The sequence below is a fragment of the Anolis sagrei genome, chromosome 2, assembly GCF_037176765.1.
Source record: "Anolis sagrei isolate rAnoSag1 chromosome 2, rAnoSag1.mat, whole genome shotgun sequence".
In the NCBI taxonomy this organism is placed as follows: domain Eukaryota; kingdom Metazoa; phylum Chordata; class Lepidosauria; order Squamata; family Dactyloidae; genus Anolis; species Anolis sagrei.
The window spans coordinates 198,196,275-198,212,996 of NC_090022.1; the positions used below are offsets into that span (position 1 = coordinate 198,196,275).

The following is a 16,722-nucleotide window of genomic DNA, read 5'->3' on the forward strand; positions in this document are numbered from 1 at the left end:
ATAATAGTCCCACTATATTCTGCACCGGTCAACCTCATCTAGAGTACAGTGTTCATATCTAGGTGCCTCAATTCCGGACAAGTTGGAGCAAATTCAGAAAAGGGGTAGCTAGAATGATAAAAGAGATATGGAGAACACAACATATGAGGAAAGGTTCAAGGAGCTGGACATGGTGAAGAGAAGACTGAGGGGTCACAAGATTGCACTCTGTCAAAATCCCAAGGGCTGTCCCAGAGAAGATAGGGTAGGCTTGTTCTCCGCTGTCCCAGAGGGTAAGACCAGGTTTAATGTTTTGAAGTTACATGACAGTAGATTTCAGTTGGATATTAGAAGGAACTTCTTGACTGTGAGAGCAGTTCAGCAATTGCCCAGAGAAGTGGTGGGCTCGCCTTCTACCTTGATATCTTAAAAGATGGGCTGGACTGCTCTCTCCTGGGGATGCTTTGATTGAAGATCTTGCATTGAGCAGGGAATAGGACTTGATAGCTCATGAGGCTGCTTTCAATTCTATGATTCTTTCCCAAGCTTTAATTATCTTACATTTCACTTGACAAGAATATGATGGAAAACTGATTAGACAGGACTCTGATTAACTACCTCTTCTTGACATCTGTCTTCCTTTCTGTGCCTTGTAGAAAGGTCGTGTGGAAGAATCAATGGCCCCTAAAGGAAGCAAACAAAGCCGACCAGAAGAAATTTCAGAGAGTGAAGGCGAGGACACCAATGCCCCAAAGAAAACTAAAACAGAGGTGGGTTTTTCATGGCCATGCTCCTTCTCCCCCAAATCTGTTCAGATTTGTTGTCCCCTCCCCTCCTCTGCCCATCATGCACCTCTTGACATTTTCCCTGTCTTTTCTATTCTCGTCTAGCATGATGCTCAGCTATGCTCCCAAGCTGTGTTCTGATTATGGCTTCACTTGGGGACATTGTCAAATCAGCATGGCCATTGAGGGTTCTTCTACAAAGAAAGTGGCCCTCTGATCCCTGGCAATCCTGGGGTTGCTTTTCGTCATAGTTCCAGGGCTTTCCTCTAAGGGTGGTGGAGGGGGGGTTGTTCCCATGTTGCTGAAAGGCTGTCTACTTACTGTTTCTTCCAAACAGGAGCTGCCAAGACCTCAATCTCCCTCAGATGTGGACAGTCTAGATGGCCATAGCTTCAACGATGAGACAAGCAGTGACCCCCGTGACATTGACCAGGATAACAGGAGCACCTCCCCCAGTGTCTACAGTCCTGGGAGTGTGGAGAATGATTCTGACTCCTCCTCTGTGCTTTCACAAGGGCCATCTCGCTCTTACCATCACCCCCCACTTTTCCCTCAGAGTCCCTCCCCTGCTCCCCTGACAGAGGGCCTGGCCCGTCCTCCAGAACCAAGCTTTGGCATACCAGGGGACGTTCATCCTCAGGGCCCAGCAAGTGGCTACCAGTCTCAGCTTGAAGCCCAGGCCTCAAGGATTTTCCAAGCCCAAGCCCCACCAGCAGCTCCCCCTCCCTCCACCAACTCTTCCTCCTCCCCCTCCTCTTCCTCCTCTTCCTCCTCCTCGTCTTCCTCCTCCAGTACCCATGCTTCCCTCTACCCTAATGCTAATGTGGTCCAGATGGGGCCCAAAGCTGTGGGTGCAGGAGCAGGGCTTCCTGTGCCAGGTGGCCGTGAGCAGTCACTCAGCACCAAGCACAACCCGCCCCCGACAACACCGATATCCCTCGCCTCTGTGGCCGGCGGCTTGCCCCCTCAGAAAACAACTCCAAACAATTCTCCATCCATACCTCCTCCATCAGCTGCCACTTTCCCACATGTGTTATCCAACTTGCCTCCCCCACCAGCTCTCCGCCCCCTTAATAATATGGCGGCCAGTGCCAACTCTCCTGGTATGGTGGGGCCAGTGATGAGTGGGCACCTTCCATCACCTCATGGGATGGGGCAGGATAAGTCCCCTATCCCTTCCCGCTACCCCTATGCCCCGCCTCCCCCGCCACCCCCACCCAGCTGTTCCGCTCAGTACACCCTCCCTCCCCCTTCCCAGGCATTGCCCAGTTACAACTCATCTTATGGCCACTCCTTTCCTCCGCCCAGCAGCCTCTCCGTCTCCAGCCAGCCGCCCAAATACACGCAGCCCTCTATGCCTTCGCAGCCTGTGTGGAGCCAGGGCCCTCCACCTTATAGTCGCCCCACAGGGAACTCCAGTTCTCACCCTCCTCCCCCTCCCCCTCCTCCTCCTCCCCCCTTTCCTGGTCAAGCCATTCACCACCAGCAACAGCAGCAACACCATCACAACCATGGCAACAGCACCGGGCTCCCTCCCACAGCAGCTGCATCTGCTGCTGCAGCTGCATCTGCCACACCCCAGGCATCTGGAGGCTATTCCCAACCACTGGAACAGGGCCCACACCATCCTTCCCATGCTGCCTATGGGCTTCGACTATACCCACCCCACGGTCATTCCACTTACAGCCAGGCCCCTTCAGCTTCTTCCTCCTCTTCCTCTTCTTCCTCCTCCTCCTCTTCCTCCTCTTCCTCCTCTCAAGGACCATATCCTGGGGTCTGCAGCCACCCACAAGGGCAAAACAGTGCCACCTATGCCTTTCCTCCTCCCCCTCCCCCTTCACCTGCACATGGGGCTGGGCCCCCAGTCACTTCTGCTTCTGTTACCCTCTCCACTGTAATTACTACAATGGCTTCCTCCTCCTCTACAGCCCCCTACAAGACAGTCTCCCCTCCAGTGGGTCCCCCTGCTGTCGCCTCCTACGGAAAGCGAACAGCTTCACCTTCTCCCAGCTTCCAGCCCCCCACCCCCTACAAGCCTGGCTCCCCGCCCTCCTCCTCCACATCCTCATTCCGAGCAGCCACACCGCCAGGATATCGCCTCACTTCTTCCCCAGTGGCCAGTGGCTACAAGGCTCCCTCACCAACCCCGCTTGGCCCATCGACCTCTGGCAGCATGGCTGCCCCTCCTCCCCCACCTTTGCCTCCACTGCCCCTCACTGCCGCACAGATCAAGCAAGAGCCTGCTGAGGAGTATGAGCCCCCAGAAAGCCCAATGCCCCCAGTCCGGAGTCCTTCGCCGGCCCCCAAAGTGGTGGATGTACCAAGTCATGCCAGCCAGTCAGCCAGGTGAGAAAAGAGAGATGGGTGGGCAGGGGAAGGGTGGGCAGCCTAAAGGAGTGCGCATGGAGATGCTAAGGACACAGGACAAGGGAGAAAAAAGCAGTGGCATCAAGCCTGTCTCACTATCCTGAGCTTGTCCCACCAGTCACACACAGAAGCTTGTGGAATGCTCGTCATTGCTGCTGTTACCAACAAACGTAGGTGGTAGTATGGGTTGCTCATGGTACATTTTATATTGAGAAAATTGCAGTATATATGATTTTTTATTGTGGCCCGCTGTGAAAGTAGATACTCTTGTTCTCCTTTCCCCTTAGTAAGTGGAGGCTCCTTTTTTATCTTTCGCTGATTGCCAAACAGCGGTATGTTTCAGTTTTCCCAAGCCAGGTATGCTGCCTGTTTTGCACCTTTGTGTCATACTTAGGAAGCACAGGGTCATGCCATCAACAGGAGTTTTGAGTCCTCCTTCACCTTGAGCTTTTGTTTGCTCCTATACTCATTCAGTGCTATCACACTGCATCATACAGAGCCTGGGCAGAGGCAGAGATTTTGTCTTGCTTAGATATGGAGATTGTTCCTGAATCCACAGTTTGGATATGATTCTGTGGGAGCATGGACCAGTCCACAGAGAAAAATAATTAAGCTTCCTGAAAAAAAATAGCTTTGTCTTTGTGTGTCTATGTGTATACACGCACACACACACACGCACATATACAGGGGGCGGGATGTTTTATTCACTCATGGGTGCAAAGATATATCACGTCTTTGCTCATGGACAGCAATTTTGTGGCAGCAATATCCCTAAAAAGTAAGTTTTTGCTAAAGGTTTTATGTAAGGTAAAAATAATTGCTTGGTGCATGCCATTTCCCTCAGAACTTTTGCAGTCATTGACTAGAATGCTGGAAAGTAATGGGAAATTCTATTAGTGACTAAAATAATACCTATATTTTGGGTAGAATAGCATTTACATTTTTCCTTATATCTTTGTTAATCAAAAGACAGTAGAAACATAGTTTTAATTTAATTAAAACTTAAAAGAAAATTACAAAATAGCCCTGAATATCTTTGAGGGCCCAGATCTCTTATAGGCCTCCCTATGTGGCTTATTCAACAACCTGGATTAATGTTGTTGCATAATTGCTTGGTGCATGCCATTTCCCTCAGAACTTTTGCAGTCATTGACTAGAATGCTGGAAAGTAATGGGAAATTCTATTAGTGACTAAAATAATACCTATATTTTGGGTAGAATAGCATTTACATTTTTCCTTATATCTTTGAAGAAGGGTTGTAGAGCAGAAAGAGGGAGAAAGTAATCTCCAGATGGCACTGTTGAAATGAAAAAAATATTTTGGTCACCAGGGTGGAATTTGTTGTAGGTGCCAATCAGTTGTGATGCTTAAAACAAATGTGTGGTTTCAGAATGCTTAAATTCTACCTGCTTTGAGTCTCCTTTGAGAGAGATAGAGCGGGATATAAATAAATATAACAACAACAACAACAACAACAGATGTATTTATTTTGCATTAAGTTCTGTTTGGTGGATTTCCAGTAAAAATATCAGATCCAGAACACACCGCAATTACATGCTGTAGATTTGAAGTATGATTACTTGTGTATTAGGAGCAAGGCTACAGTTGTATGCCTGTTATCACTTCTGTTCTTTTGCTGATCTTTACACTTTATTTAGAAACTCATGTCTTAGTTCTTATTTTCCCAGGTTCAACAAACATCTGGATCGTGGCTTCAACTCATGCTCACGGACTGATCTCTACTTTGTGCCCTTGGATGGTTCAAAACTTGCCAAGAAACGGGCAGACCTGATAGAGAAAGTGCGCAGAGAAGCAGAACAGAAAGCCCGGGAAGAGAAGGAGCGTGAAAGAGAGAGAGAACGAGAAAAGGAGCGGGAGAGGGAGAAAGAAAGAGAATTGGAAAGAAGTGTGGTAAGTACCAGAGGTGCCTTATTTATTTATTTATTTATTTATTTATTTATTTATTATTTACAACATTTATATTTTGCCTTTCTCACCCCAAAGGGGACTCAGAGCAGATCACACACATACACGACAAACATTCAATGCCATTAAACAGACAGGACAGACAGCAGATAGAGGTGCATGTTGGCATTTTTCCCAACTTCAGTGTCCTGGAGGTTGTGCTCAATTCCAGCCAGAGAGGGGTGCAGTTGCTCCATCCTTTATGACAAAGAGCCCTTGATCACATGTTTCCTCCTTTCCTTGATTGCCGGCATTTTCGGTTACTTTGTTTTTATGGTGCCGCAAAGTACCTCCTGCTTAAGCAGTACCTAATTTCTCCATTCACAGCTCACAGCTGTTTCTGAACTGCTTAGGTGGACAGTGAGCTGGACTGAAGGTTGGGTGCTCACCCTGACCCGGGCTTTGAACTTTGATTGGTGTGATCTATTTGTGCTGGTGATTAGCTAGCTATCTATTTGTGCTGGTGATTAACCAGCTATGGCCCTTAGAGTGCATCTACGCTGTAGAAATAATGCAATTTGCTGTCCCTTCAGCTGCCCTGGCTCAATACGATGGAATTATGGGAATTGCATTTTTTATAAAGTCTTTTGTCTTCTCTGCCAAAGAGGGCTAATGCCTTACCACACTACAACTCCCAGGACTCCATAGCATGGAACCATGACATGTAAAGTGTTGTCTATAGTGTAGATGTACCCTTAATTATCAGAACCTCCCATACAGTTCCTGGTTGTTTAAAAGCTTAACTAAAGTAGTTTAAACAATTATCTCTGCCAGGCATGTGGAAGCGCTTCTGTCAAATGGGAGTAAGTTCTGGACCCCATTAACTCAGGCCCTGTCCTGGGATGAAGTGGTTTTTCTTGTGTATGTTGGTGTTCAGATGCCCTCACTGAATCCCTCTCCTCTCTTGGCTCTTTTGCAGAAGGTGGCACAAGAAGGGCGAGCGGTGGAATGCCCATCTCTTGGCCCCGTCCCTCACCGCCCTTCCTTTGAGCAGGGCAGTGCTGTGGCTACTGTCCCACCATATCTGGGCCCTGACACCCCGGCTCTTCGTACCCTCAGCGAGTATGCCCGGCCCCATGTGATGTCTCCCAGCAACCGCAACCACCCCTTCTATGTGCCGCTGGGTGCTGTTGACCCAGGACTGCTGGGTTACAACATGCCAGCCATCTACAGCAGTGACCCAGCCACACGGGAGAGGGAGCTGAGAGAGCGAGAGGCCCGTGAGCGAGACCTTAGGGACCGAGACCTGCGGGAGCGCCTTAAGCCTGGATTTGAGGTGAAGCCAGCTGAGTTGGAGCAACTCCACGCTGTCCCTGGCGCTGCCATGGATCCTTTCCCACGTCACGGGGGACTGGCTCTGCAGGCAGGCCCTGGTCTGCACCCTGCCTTCCCCTTTCATCCAGGGCTGGGCCACCTGGAGAGGGAGCGGCTAGCGCTGGCTGCCGGCCCAGCCTTGCGCCCTGACATGTCCTATGCTGAGCGCTTAGCGGCCGAGCGGCAGCATGCTGAGAGAGTGGCTGCTCTGAGCAATGACCCTTTGGCTCGGCTGCAGATGCTCAACGTGACTCCTCACCATCACCAGCACTCCCATATCCACTCGCACCTCCACCTCCACCAGCAGGACGCCATCCATGCAGGTGAGGAGCAAATAGTACTCTGGAACCCCTGCACTTTTCTAGCTTCATTCTTGTTAAAGTGAAAATGCTAGAGCTGTAGTACTTAAGACTGGGTCTGTTTTTGAGCATGTGTGTGTATGACAGAGAGTGAATGGCAAAGGAAGCCAGTGTGTCAGGGAGAGATCCAGTGGAGGACCACTCACAACGCTATACTAAATACAGGCAGATTTTGCACAAAGAGAAGCTTTCAATAGTTGAAAACACACCTCTTGCTGTTGTGGTACTTTTCAAATAAGGATTTAGTATTTCAACAACAGGCAAGCCTCTACTGCTCCTACTGGGTTGGAAGTGTTAATTACGGTAATTATTAGTATAATTGTGTAATTAATATTGATGCATTTATTAATTATGTAGTTAACTGGAATCGTGGAATCATAGCATTCGAAGTGACCTCATTTGCTATCAATGCCACTTAATGCAGGATCTCTAACTAAAGCAGCCCCAGCAGGGAACTGTCCAGCCACCTTTTGAAGATGTCCAGAGATGGAGAGTCCACCAGCTCTCTAGACCAGTGGTTCTCAACTTGTGGGTCCCCAGATGTCTTGGCCTACAACTCTCAGAAATCCCAGCCAGTTTACCAACTGTTAGGATTTCTGGGAGTTGAAGGCCAAAACACCTGGAGACCCACAGGTTGAGAAACACTGCTCTAGACAATTGTTTCTTATTGTCAAGAATTTCCTTCTAATGTTCCCTGCTGTCATTTTAAACCATTGGAATTGGTCCTACTGTTTGGGATAGCAGAGAACAAGCCTGCCCCTTCCTGTCTTGAGCAGCCCCTGGGGTATTTAAAGAGTTCAATCATGCCCCCTCTTAGTCTTCTCTTCACCAAATGAATATACCTATCATCTTATATGTTTTGTTCTCTATGCTTCTTAACATCCTTGTTGTCCTTGTCTGAATCTGCTTGCATGTCTAGATCCTTCTTAAAATGTGATGCACAGAACTGAACACAGTACACCTTATGAGTTCTGGCCACAGAATAGTTTGGGACTGTTGCTTGCTTTGTCTTAGAAATTACGATTCTATTAATGCAGATTAAAGTTGCATTCAGTAGCTTTGCTGAAGCATTACACTGCTGTTTCATATTCAGTTTATGATCAATAATAATTTCAAGGTCCTTTTCATGTGTAGTACTTCTAAGCCGTGTATTTAGGTTTTGTGGCCTAAATGCAGAAGTTTGCATTTCTCTCTTCTGAATTTCATTTTAGTATTTTCTGCTCAGTATTCTTGTTTATAAAGATCCTTTAGAATTCTGCTTCGGTCTTCCAGTGTGTTAGCCACTCTTCCCAGTTTTGGGTCATCTTCAAACTTAATAAAGGGCTTCCTCCATTCCAACATTTAAGTCATTGATAAAAAATATTAAATATCTCATTCCAGTTTGAAGTTCAGCTGTTGATTATAACTCTGGGCACGGATCTTCAACCAATTATGGATCAATCTGACAGTGATTCTGTCTATTCCATATTTAACCACTTTGCTAATCAAAATATCATGGGAGACCTTATTAAACACTTTGATAAAATCCAGCTAAATACCATCCATGGCATTTCCACCATCTATTAAACTAGTAACTCCATCAGAAAAAGATAGAAGGTGAGTGTAGCAGGTTTTGTTCTTGACAAGCCCACATTGACTCCTCTGGATCATTGCATTGTCACTTGCTGGCAAAGTATCCTTTCTAAAAAAAATCTCGGTACTGAGGTCAACCTGACTAGTTCGTACTTTCCGAGATCTTTTTTGCTTTTTTGAAGAAAGGGATAATGGGATACCTCACCCGTCCTCCAATATTTCCCAAAAATGGGATGCAGTTCATCTGGTCCTGCAGATATGAACCCCGTTAACTTGGTGATTTTTAACTCCATTACAATCTTGATTTGCAGTCAAGATTGTTTTGCTGTGGATGACCTTTAGCTTGATTTGCAATCAAGATTGACAAGGAGTTAGTCAGAAATGATGTAATTAATTAATTAACTCATTATTCTGTCAATAGTTAACTCATTATGGGTCAGATTGCAAATTAAAAATTGAATTCTGATTAGTTGAAGTTCATGTCTCTTTTTTGTCTTTCTGGGCAATTTTGTACCACCCCCAACCCATTCCATCAGGTCACGGTAAAAAAATCTGTTGAGGTGAGGAGAAAAAATGCATTCTGCATTTAAATAAATCAGACATAGTTGTTCACCAGATTTTTCATCAAGAAATACTGTCAGAATCCTATTTGTATCTTACTCATACACAAGTTCCCCTCTGCAAACATGTGATCATGTTATCACAACATGGATTGCCTGCATTCAATTCAAAGTTGCAGACTTGGAGTTGTGCACACAGAGGTATTTTAACCCTAGAGGTGTGCATCCCTTTTTCAGGGGAAAATTTTAGCTGTGTTTTAAACTTTTGTTCCTTATAGCTGAATCCTTTTGTAAGCTGCCTCTAGCCCCACTCTTGAAGAAAGAGGCATATACATTAGTAAAATGAACAATTTCTTATAGCATTTTTATGCGTTCTTATTCTTTAGTGACCATGACCAATCAATTGCTCCATGGCTACCTGAATAGGAGTATCCTACAGACTGTGAGCAGCTGCCAAGAAAATCTCAAGATATACCTTTGTGAAGTGGCTTTTTATGTGTTGCCTTAAAGGATTATGATTGTGGAATACTTGGTAGCCCACCGGGATGTCTTTGCAAAATGTTTTCAGGATGAAATTGATAGCATCTTCCAGAAATCTGATTCTGCTGTAGTGGCAGTCTCAAAAATGTCCAGAGCCCTGCCCAGCCAAGTTTTATTGAACACGTTTTAGTTTGTATGGTCCACAGAAAGAAAGTTATTGATACTCCCTTCCAGTAGAGAGCTGTAGAAAGTTGCCTGAAAGAGGTGTCAGTAAGATCTCTGAATACACTCTCCCTGGATTAAGAAGTCTTGGCAAATACCAGATAAATGTATGGACAAGGTTCTTAAACAGGTTCTCATCAGTGTGTTGTAGGCACACTTGAATGGCAGAGGTTTTCTTTGTGAATTTCAATCAGGGCATCACATTTTTGTTACTGAAACTATCTTTGTTACTCAGTGCTGAGAGATTGATTGTGATACTCTTTTATCCCTCAACAAATTAAAACGGTGGTGGTTCTTATGGTTCCTTCCAATTCTGTGATTCTGTGGTACCATAAAAATATGACTTTCAGATGGGGAACACTGCTTTATAGTACTTGGAGCAGAAGTGGCCCTCGTGGTGCAGTATACCTTTTGCCCACTTTTATTAGCTAGGGATGATAAGCAGTTCATTTCCAAGCCCAACTCAAGTTTCTAGGGTTTATGTAGCTAGCCTTTCATGAGAGGCCCAACATCCTACAGCTGTTTCCAAACTTTGGTCCTCCAGGTGTTTTGGATTTCAACTCCCAAAAATTCCAGGCAGTTTACCAGCTGTTAGGAATTATGGGAGCTTAAGTCCCAAAGACCTGGAGAACCAAAGTTTCAGAACCACTGCCCTAAAGACACTAGATCCTGGTTGGTCTTGGAAACTATGCAGAATCAGCTCAAAGTAGGACCTGGATGAGAAACTGCTATTGAATGCCAGGTCCTGATGGCCATATTTCAGAGGATGGAACTGGCAAAACTACCTGATTATCCATTGCGTGAGAAAACCCTATGAAATTCATGGGGTTGTCATAAGAGTGGACAACTTAAAAGTGGCACAAAGCCTTTCCTAATCTCAAGGACTGCTTTTTCTCTGACAAATCTGCTTGACATCTGAGACCTTGATGTAAAGCAGATTTGCAGATGTTGCGAGGATGGCACTGAAAGAATGGCCCTTTTCTGTGCTACCTCACTGCCCAGCCCCACCCACAGTGTATGGCAAACTCTTCCCAGGAAAGCTCCCACAGTGCTAACCTTTATAATCTTTAAAGCACCAGGCAAGGACTTTCCCAAAGCTATTGAATAGTTTGTCTCAGCTTGAGTAGGTGCATTCATTATTTACTTCTGTACTGGGTCCTAGATGTTCTGTATCTGTGTGTACTGTGACCTTTTCAAGAAATCCTTGTAAAGTTATTTACTGAACAATGAACTTACATTTTGCTCCCTAAAGCCATTTCAGTGAGTACCGAACAAGCAGGAAATTGTCTACTATCTTTTTTTTTCTTGATGGTGTGGTTGAAGATTTTGGATTTCTGAACATTCTTTGATTTCTGATAACCACCTCCCATGGCTGATGCTTATATTAAATTTTGTAGTTCGGCTATATCATTATCTAAATTGCTTTGAGACTCCTTGTTGCATTGATGTAAAACATACAGATAACAAACTTTTTTAAAAATCAGGAGAAATGTTTGCTCAAACATGTTAGAGGCTCTGCAGCAATTTTTTAAAAAAATCTGTTCTTTGTCTCATTTCAAAAGTTAACTTTAATTTCTACTTTCTGCAGCTTCTGCCGCTGTTCACCCTCTTATTGATCCACTGGCTACTGGGTCTCATCTCACCCGGATACCCTACCCAGCTGGTACCATCCCTAATCCACTCCTTCCTCACCCACTCCATGAAAATGAGGTGCTGCGCCACCAGCTTTTTGGTAAGAAATGCGGTGTGGTGCATAGGCTAAGAAGAAAGGGTTTGTCAGGATTTGGGGTCATTGAAGGTAATGGCCAAAGAGAAGGAAATTGTTAGTTTGAGATTCGGACTAGGAAAATAGATAGGAAAAGTAGGGAAGTGGAAGGGAGTCCAGGTGCAGAACAGCAAAGCAATAATGCATTACATAAGGACCTGGATGGGAAGCAAAGTGAGAGGCAAAGTTGTTTAGAAAAAATTAAACTATTTCTAAAGTAAGATTTTTTCCTTTGATTTTTTCCCCTTATGTATCTTCAAATGATTTTCCATTTATGGTAATCTTAAGGTGAGCCTGTTGTGAGGCTTTCTTGGCAAGAGTTGTTCACAAAGGATTTCCTCTGAGGCTGAGAGAATGTAACTTACCCAAGATTACCTAGTGAGTTTTCATGGGTAAGTGAGGGTTCAAATCCTGGTATCCCAGAGTCCTACTCCCATACTCAAACCATTATAACATATTGGCTCTGTTTTTGCATTGTAATAAGGCACCTTGTACATTGCCATATAAAATCCAGATTATCTGCTTTGAACTAAGGAGTAAAAGCAGGGGGAAACTTCAGGCAGCATTTTTCATTCAGTTGTTTAGTAAGAGGGTAAAAACACTGGAGATCATTTTGAGAAGCACACAACAATTTATTTAATTAAATATGTGCATTGAAGCAAGTTAGTTCAACATTTTAAGTCTGTTTGTGTTATCAGGCCTGATGGCAGACAACTGCCAATCAGAAGAAAGCCAGTTAGACATCTTCAGGTCTGGGTTGAGGTATTGGGGTATGCTTTGTGTACTCTAAAGGAAAGGGGCAAGTGTAGGTGAGATGCATGGAGGACAGTGGCAGAGCATCTTTGTCTATTACCCTTAGGATGAAGATGGAGTTTTTGCAGTCCCCCTCCTTCCTCCTCGTTCTGATCTTCCCACAGATAGGATTCCCTCCTCTGTTCAGGGTACAGGAACCCTGCAGCTCCCCATCAATGTCTGACCTCTTTAGCTGACTGCAGCCCCTTGTACAAATCGGTTGTGATTACTTGCTGTTGTTGTCTTTCTTTTCTTCTCCTTTGGCTGCAGCTGCCCCCTACAGAGACCTGCCTGGCTCGCTCTCTACACCAATGTCAGCAGCACACCAGCTCCAAGCCATGCATGCCCAGTCAGCAGAGCTGCAGCGTCTGGCCCTGGAGCAGCAGCAGTGGCTGCATGCCCATCACCCTCTGCATGGCGTGCCACTCCCCACCCAGGAGGATTACTACAGGTGTGCTTCTCATTGAGGGGTGGAAAGGACCCCTGTGTGGTGTTGCAGGGAAGAAAGTATGCACGTTTTCAGATTGCTTAAATATACGAGGAAAGAAAATAAGTGCTCTGGATAGTCTTGGGGTTCCCTGGGTGTTTATCAGGGCGGTTTGTGATCAAGAATGGTGACAAACTTCCTGGAGAGATCTGATCTCACCATTATTAGTCTCTGTAGGATGCGCAGGACTGTGGGATGCATTCCAGACCATGTGATGTGTTACATGTATGAACTATGTCAGAGGACTGCAGCCTCTACAGCAGGCATGGGTAAACTTTGGCTGATAGGCTGTAAGGAATTGTGGGAGTTGAAGTCCAAAACACCTGGAGGGCCAGAGTTTGTCCATGACAGCTGTACCGTGTCCTGGAACTACTTGACAGAACTAAAGTGGACAGTATTCCTTGGAAAACATTGTAGCACTGTTTCCAAGAACACAGTATTTTTTTGGAGAGAGAGTCCCATCTGATAACTACTGGCTATTTACAGTATATGTAATCAGATTTAACTCCTCCTAAAGCAGTGGTTCTCAGCCTGTGGGTGTTTTGACCTTCATCTCCCAGAAATCCTAACAGCTGGTCAACTGACTGGGATTTCTGGGAGTTGTAAGCCAAAACACTTGGTGACCCACAGGTTGAGAACTACTGTCCTAAAGGAAGAAACCCATAACAGGGCACTATGACTACTTTGAAAGTGTGCAGAAAGGGATTGTCCAGCTGTAAGTGGGCGCTGATTTTCCTTGATTGTATCAACTTTCTGTGACCTTGTTGGCTTCTAGTTTGCTTCTGGACCCAGCTCAGGGAACTGTTTTTGTCCTTTAAAGCCCTAAATGGGCTTGTGTTTGCAGAGCTGTCTTTCATTATGTGAACTTAAAATAAGCCTGAAAGGCTCTTCTTCACAAGTTAGGGAGGTGGCTGCTAGGGACAGGGTCTTTTTGGTTTTGGTATCTGCTCTCAGTCTCCGTCTCTCTCTCAGCAAGGCTGCTTATTGGGTGACGGTTGCTGACAGTTGGCATTCACATCCCCTTATACAAACCTGCCGGGTCCTGAGATCTTCAGGAGAGGCCCTTCTCTCTGTCCCACCTCCATCTCAATCTCCGTTGGTGGGAACGAGAGAGAGGGCCTTCTCTGTGGCTGCCCCTCAACACTGGAACTCCCTGCCCAGGAGAGCCAGAATGGCCCCCTCCTTGCTGTCCTTCCGGCGGCAGGCTAAAATCTTTATTTAGGCAGGCCTTTAAACATGAAGGTGTTTAAGAATCAATTCGGGGGTGCTGTGGTTTTTAACTTCGAATTTGTTTTAATTATTTTTAACTAGGATTTAAAAATACTATTTATATTTAATGCTGTTTTAATGTTTGTATATTTGAAATGGGTATGCTGATGCTTTTATGTTAAGCCGCTTTGAGTCCCCTTTGGGGAGATAAAGCAGGATATAAATAAATATTATAATAATAGTAGTAATAATAATAACAGTTGCTATTAATGATGAAAGAGCTAAGACTGGGTACAGTTAAGCCTGGCAGTGGTCATTGCATTTATGGTCCAAGTAGGGCAGCATACCAGAGGCGCGGTGGGTTAAATCGCTGAGCTGCTGAACTTGCTGACCAAAAGGTCAGCAGTTTGAATCCGGGAGTGGGGTGAGCTCCCGCTGTTAGCCCTAGCTTCTGCCAACCTAGCAGTTTGAAAACATGAAAATGTGAGTAGATTGATAGGTACCGCTTCAGTGAGAAGGTAACGGTGCTCCATGCAGTCATCTTGGCCACATGACCTAGGAGGCGTCTACGGACAACGCCGGCTTTTTGGCTTAGAAATGGAAAACGAGCACCAACCCCCAGAGTCGGACATGAACCAAAATAGGGGTTACTGTGGCTTTTGTATGTTTTGCTAAGTGCCAGGTAGGTTTTCCTTCTCCAGCACAGATCATAATTGTACAGTCCCGAGGTTCCTTGAGCACTCAGCCACCTGAAAAGACTGCTAAGCAATTTCATATGAAAATAACTCTTAATATTATGCCATTAGTTTTCAAAACTATACAAATTCGTGTTTCATTAAATCATGGGTGTCAAACTCATTTTTATAAAGGGTCACATCAGCCTTATGGTTACCTTCAAAGGTCCTTTGAATCCATGGAGGGAAAATCTGTAGATACAGAGAGCCAATTATAATAGTTTCACATAATGGTCGGAACTAATAACTTTATTTTTTATACTCCACCCCCATCTCCCTGAAGGGACTCAGGGCAGCTTACATGGGGCCAAGCCCAAACACATACAGTTAAAAGCAGCATATAAAATATGAAAACAACATTATAACAATAGTAAAACAAGCATCATACTTGCGGGGGGGGGGGGGGGGGGTGATGTGCAAACAAGGTGCATAGATCATATAGCTACTATTTAGTTTTTCCCCAATTTGGGTCCCCAGATGTTATTGAACAGTAACTCCCATCTCTTTTGATTATCCGTCATGCGGACTGGGGATACTATGCATTGCAGCCTAACAGCACTTGTGGCTCTAAGTTTGGGGAAAGGTTAAAGGGCATTTTAAAGTCAGGCATCATATCCACAACCCCACTATCCTGTCTAAAGACAACAAAGTGCAGCCTTACAGATGTTACTCTACCACAACTCACATCAGGTCTTAGTGATGAAGAATACAGGAATTATAGTCCAGCATGACCCGGAGAGCTGGATTTGGTCCGTTGGCCTTGAGTTTGTCACATGTGCATTAAAAACCATTGTGCCCACCTTGTGTTTAACTTGTTTATTTCTTCCCTCCAGCCACCTGAAAAAAGAAAGTGACAAGCCCCTTTAGATGGATTTCATTTCTCATGATGACTTCATTACCCTTTAGCTGCTGCTTCTTCTTTGAGAGGAAGATCAACCAACCAAATCCTGGGCCAGAGGGAAGCTGCACAGTGACACAACCCCTCGTTTCTGTCAACAGAAGAATGCAGGAATCAGAACAACTGCTGTCTGGAAGGGGTGGGGGGAGGGTGGCGAAAAGGAAGGACAAGTGGGTGTAAAGCACCAGTGGGAACTTTAGACAAATGGCTCATCCTCCCCTTGTATTTAGTAAGTGACGGTATAACCACCCCATGCGCTGCCTTTCCTGTGCCCTTATCCCACCCCAGATCCTTGGGCACATATAGCTAATCAGCAGGAACTCAAAACATGATGGAACTAAAAAAACACCCCTTTCCAAATCCTGATGGACAAAAATAACCTGGAGGAAAAGTGCATCATGGGACTTTTCTTGACGGCATTGCCAAGTTCTTCCTCAAACCTCGAGAGACTGATCCAAGTCCATAGGTGCATAGCACCATGTGAGTATCTCCAGGGGCCGCTGCCTTTTTTATATCCATGCCTTGTTGGTGCAGGAGAACCTTGTGGGACTGTTTCAAAGATGACAGCTCTCCTTTTCCCTTCCGTCCCATTGGCAAGGAGAGGTGAGCGTGGCCAAGTGGTGCAAGGCATGGTGGGACGTTCCGCAGTGGCAGCTGCCCCTTTCTTCTTCACCCATTCCAATTGATGTATTCATGCACACCCCGTTAGACGTGGCAGTTTTGCGTAGCAATTTGTGATTCCTTGATCTCCCCGTGTGTGTGTCTAATCTCACGGTTGTATATCTTGATCTGTCCTCCTATATATTTACATAAGAACATTAAAAGATACCCAACTATGGGAGAAGAATCTCCCTATATACCAATTTTCCTACATTCTATTTATATATAAATGCAGGTCTTAAAGGTAAAAAAAATCACACAATTGCAACATAAAGCGTTTTTGAAATGTGTTGTGTTCATTCTGTGCACACCCAGAGGATGTGCTTATTCGGATTACAATGGAAATGGAGCAAGGCATCCCTGGAGACAGATTCAGTTGCTCTTGGGTAGACCCAGAGGTGCTTTGACTTTCTCTGTTGCTGTTGCAGTCCAGTCCTTTCTGATGTGTTTTGGGAATTGGGCAGAAGAAACCCAGTAATATCAGCTTCTTTTGGTTCTGTTCTGCACTTCTTTGGCTTGTTTGTGCAGATGTGACATATAACCTTTTTTTGCCTATTCTCGCACCTCATTGAA

General features: G+C 45.2%; 1 protein-coding gene across 3 annotated transcripts in view; it reads left to right on the forward strand.

Moving 5' to 3' along the window:
- Positions 1–16,352, forward strand: part of ATN1 (atrophin 1) — a 60,296-nt gene extending 43,944 nt beyond the window's left edge. For all 3 annotated transcript variants that reach the window (XM_060762600.2, XM_060762598.2, XM_060762599.2), the window contains exons 4-10: positions 636–749; positions 1,102–3,110; positions 4,821–5,043; positions 6,017–6,734; positions 11,193–11,336; positions 12,432–12,612; positions 15,425–16,352. In XM_060762600.2, coding sequence (XP_060618583.2) covers positions 636–749; positions 1,102–3,110; positions 4,821–5,043; positions 6,017–6,734; positions 11,193–11,336; positions 12,432–12,612; positions 15,425–15,458 — 3,423 coding nt within the window. In that variant the 3' untranslated portion in view covers positions 15,459–16,352. The remainder of the gene's footprint in view (positions 1–635; positions 750–1,101; positions 3,111–4,820; positions 5,044–6,016; positions 6,735–11,192; positions 11,337–12,431; positions 12,613–15,424) is intronic.
- The last annotated feature ends 370 nt before the right edge of the window (positions 16,353–16,722 follow it).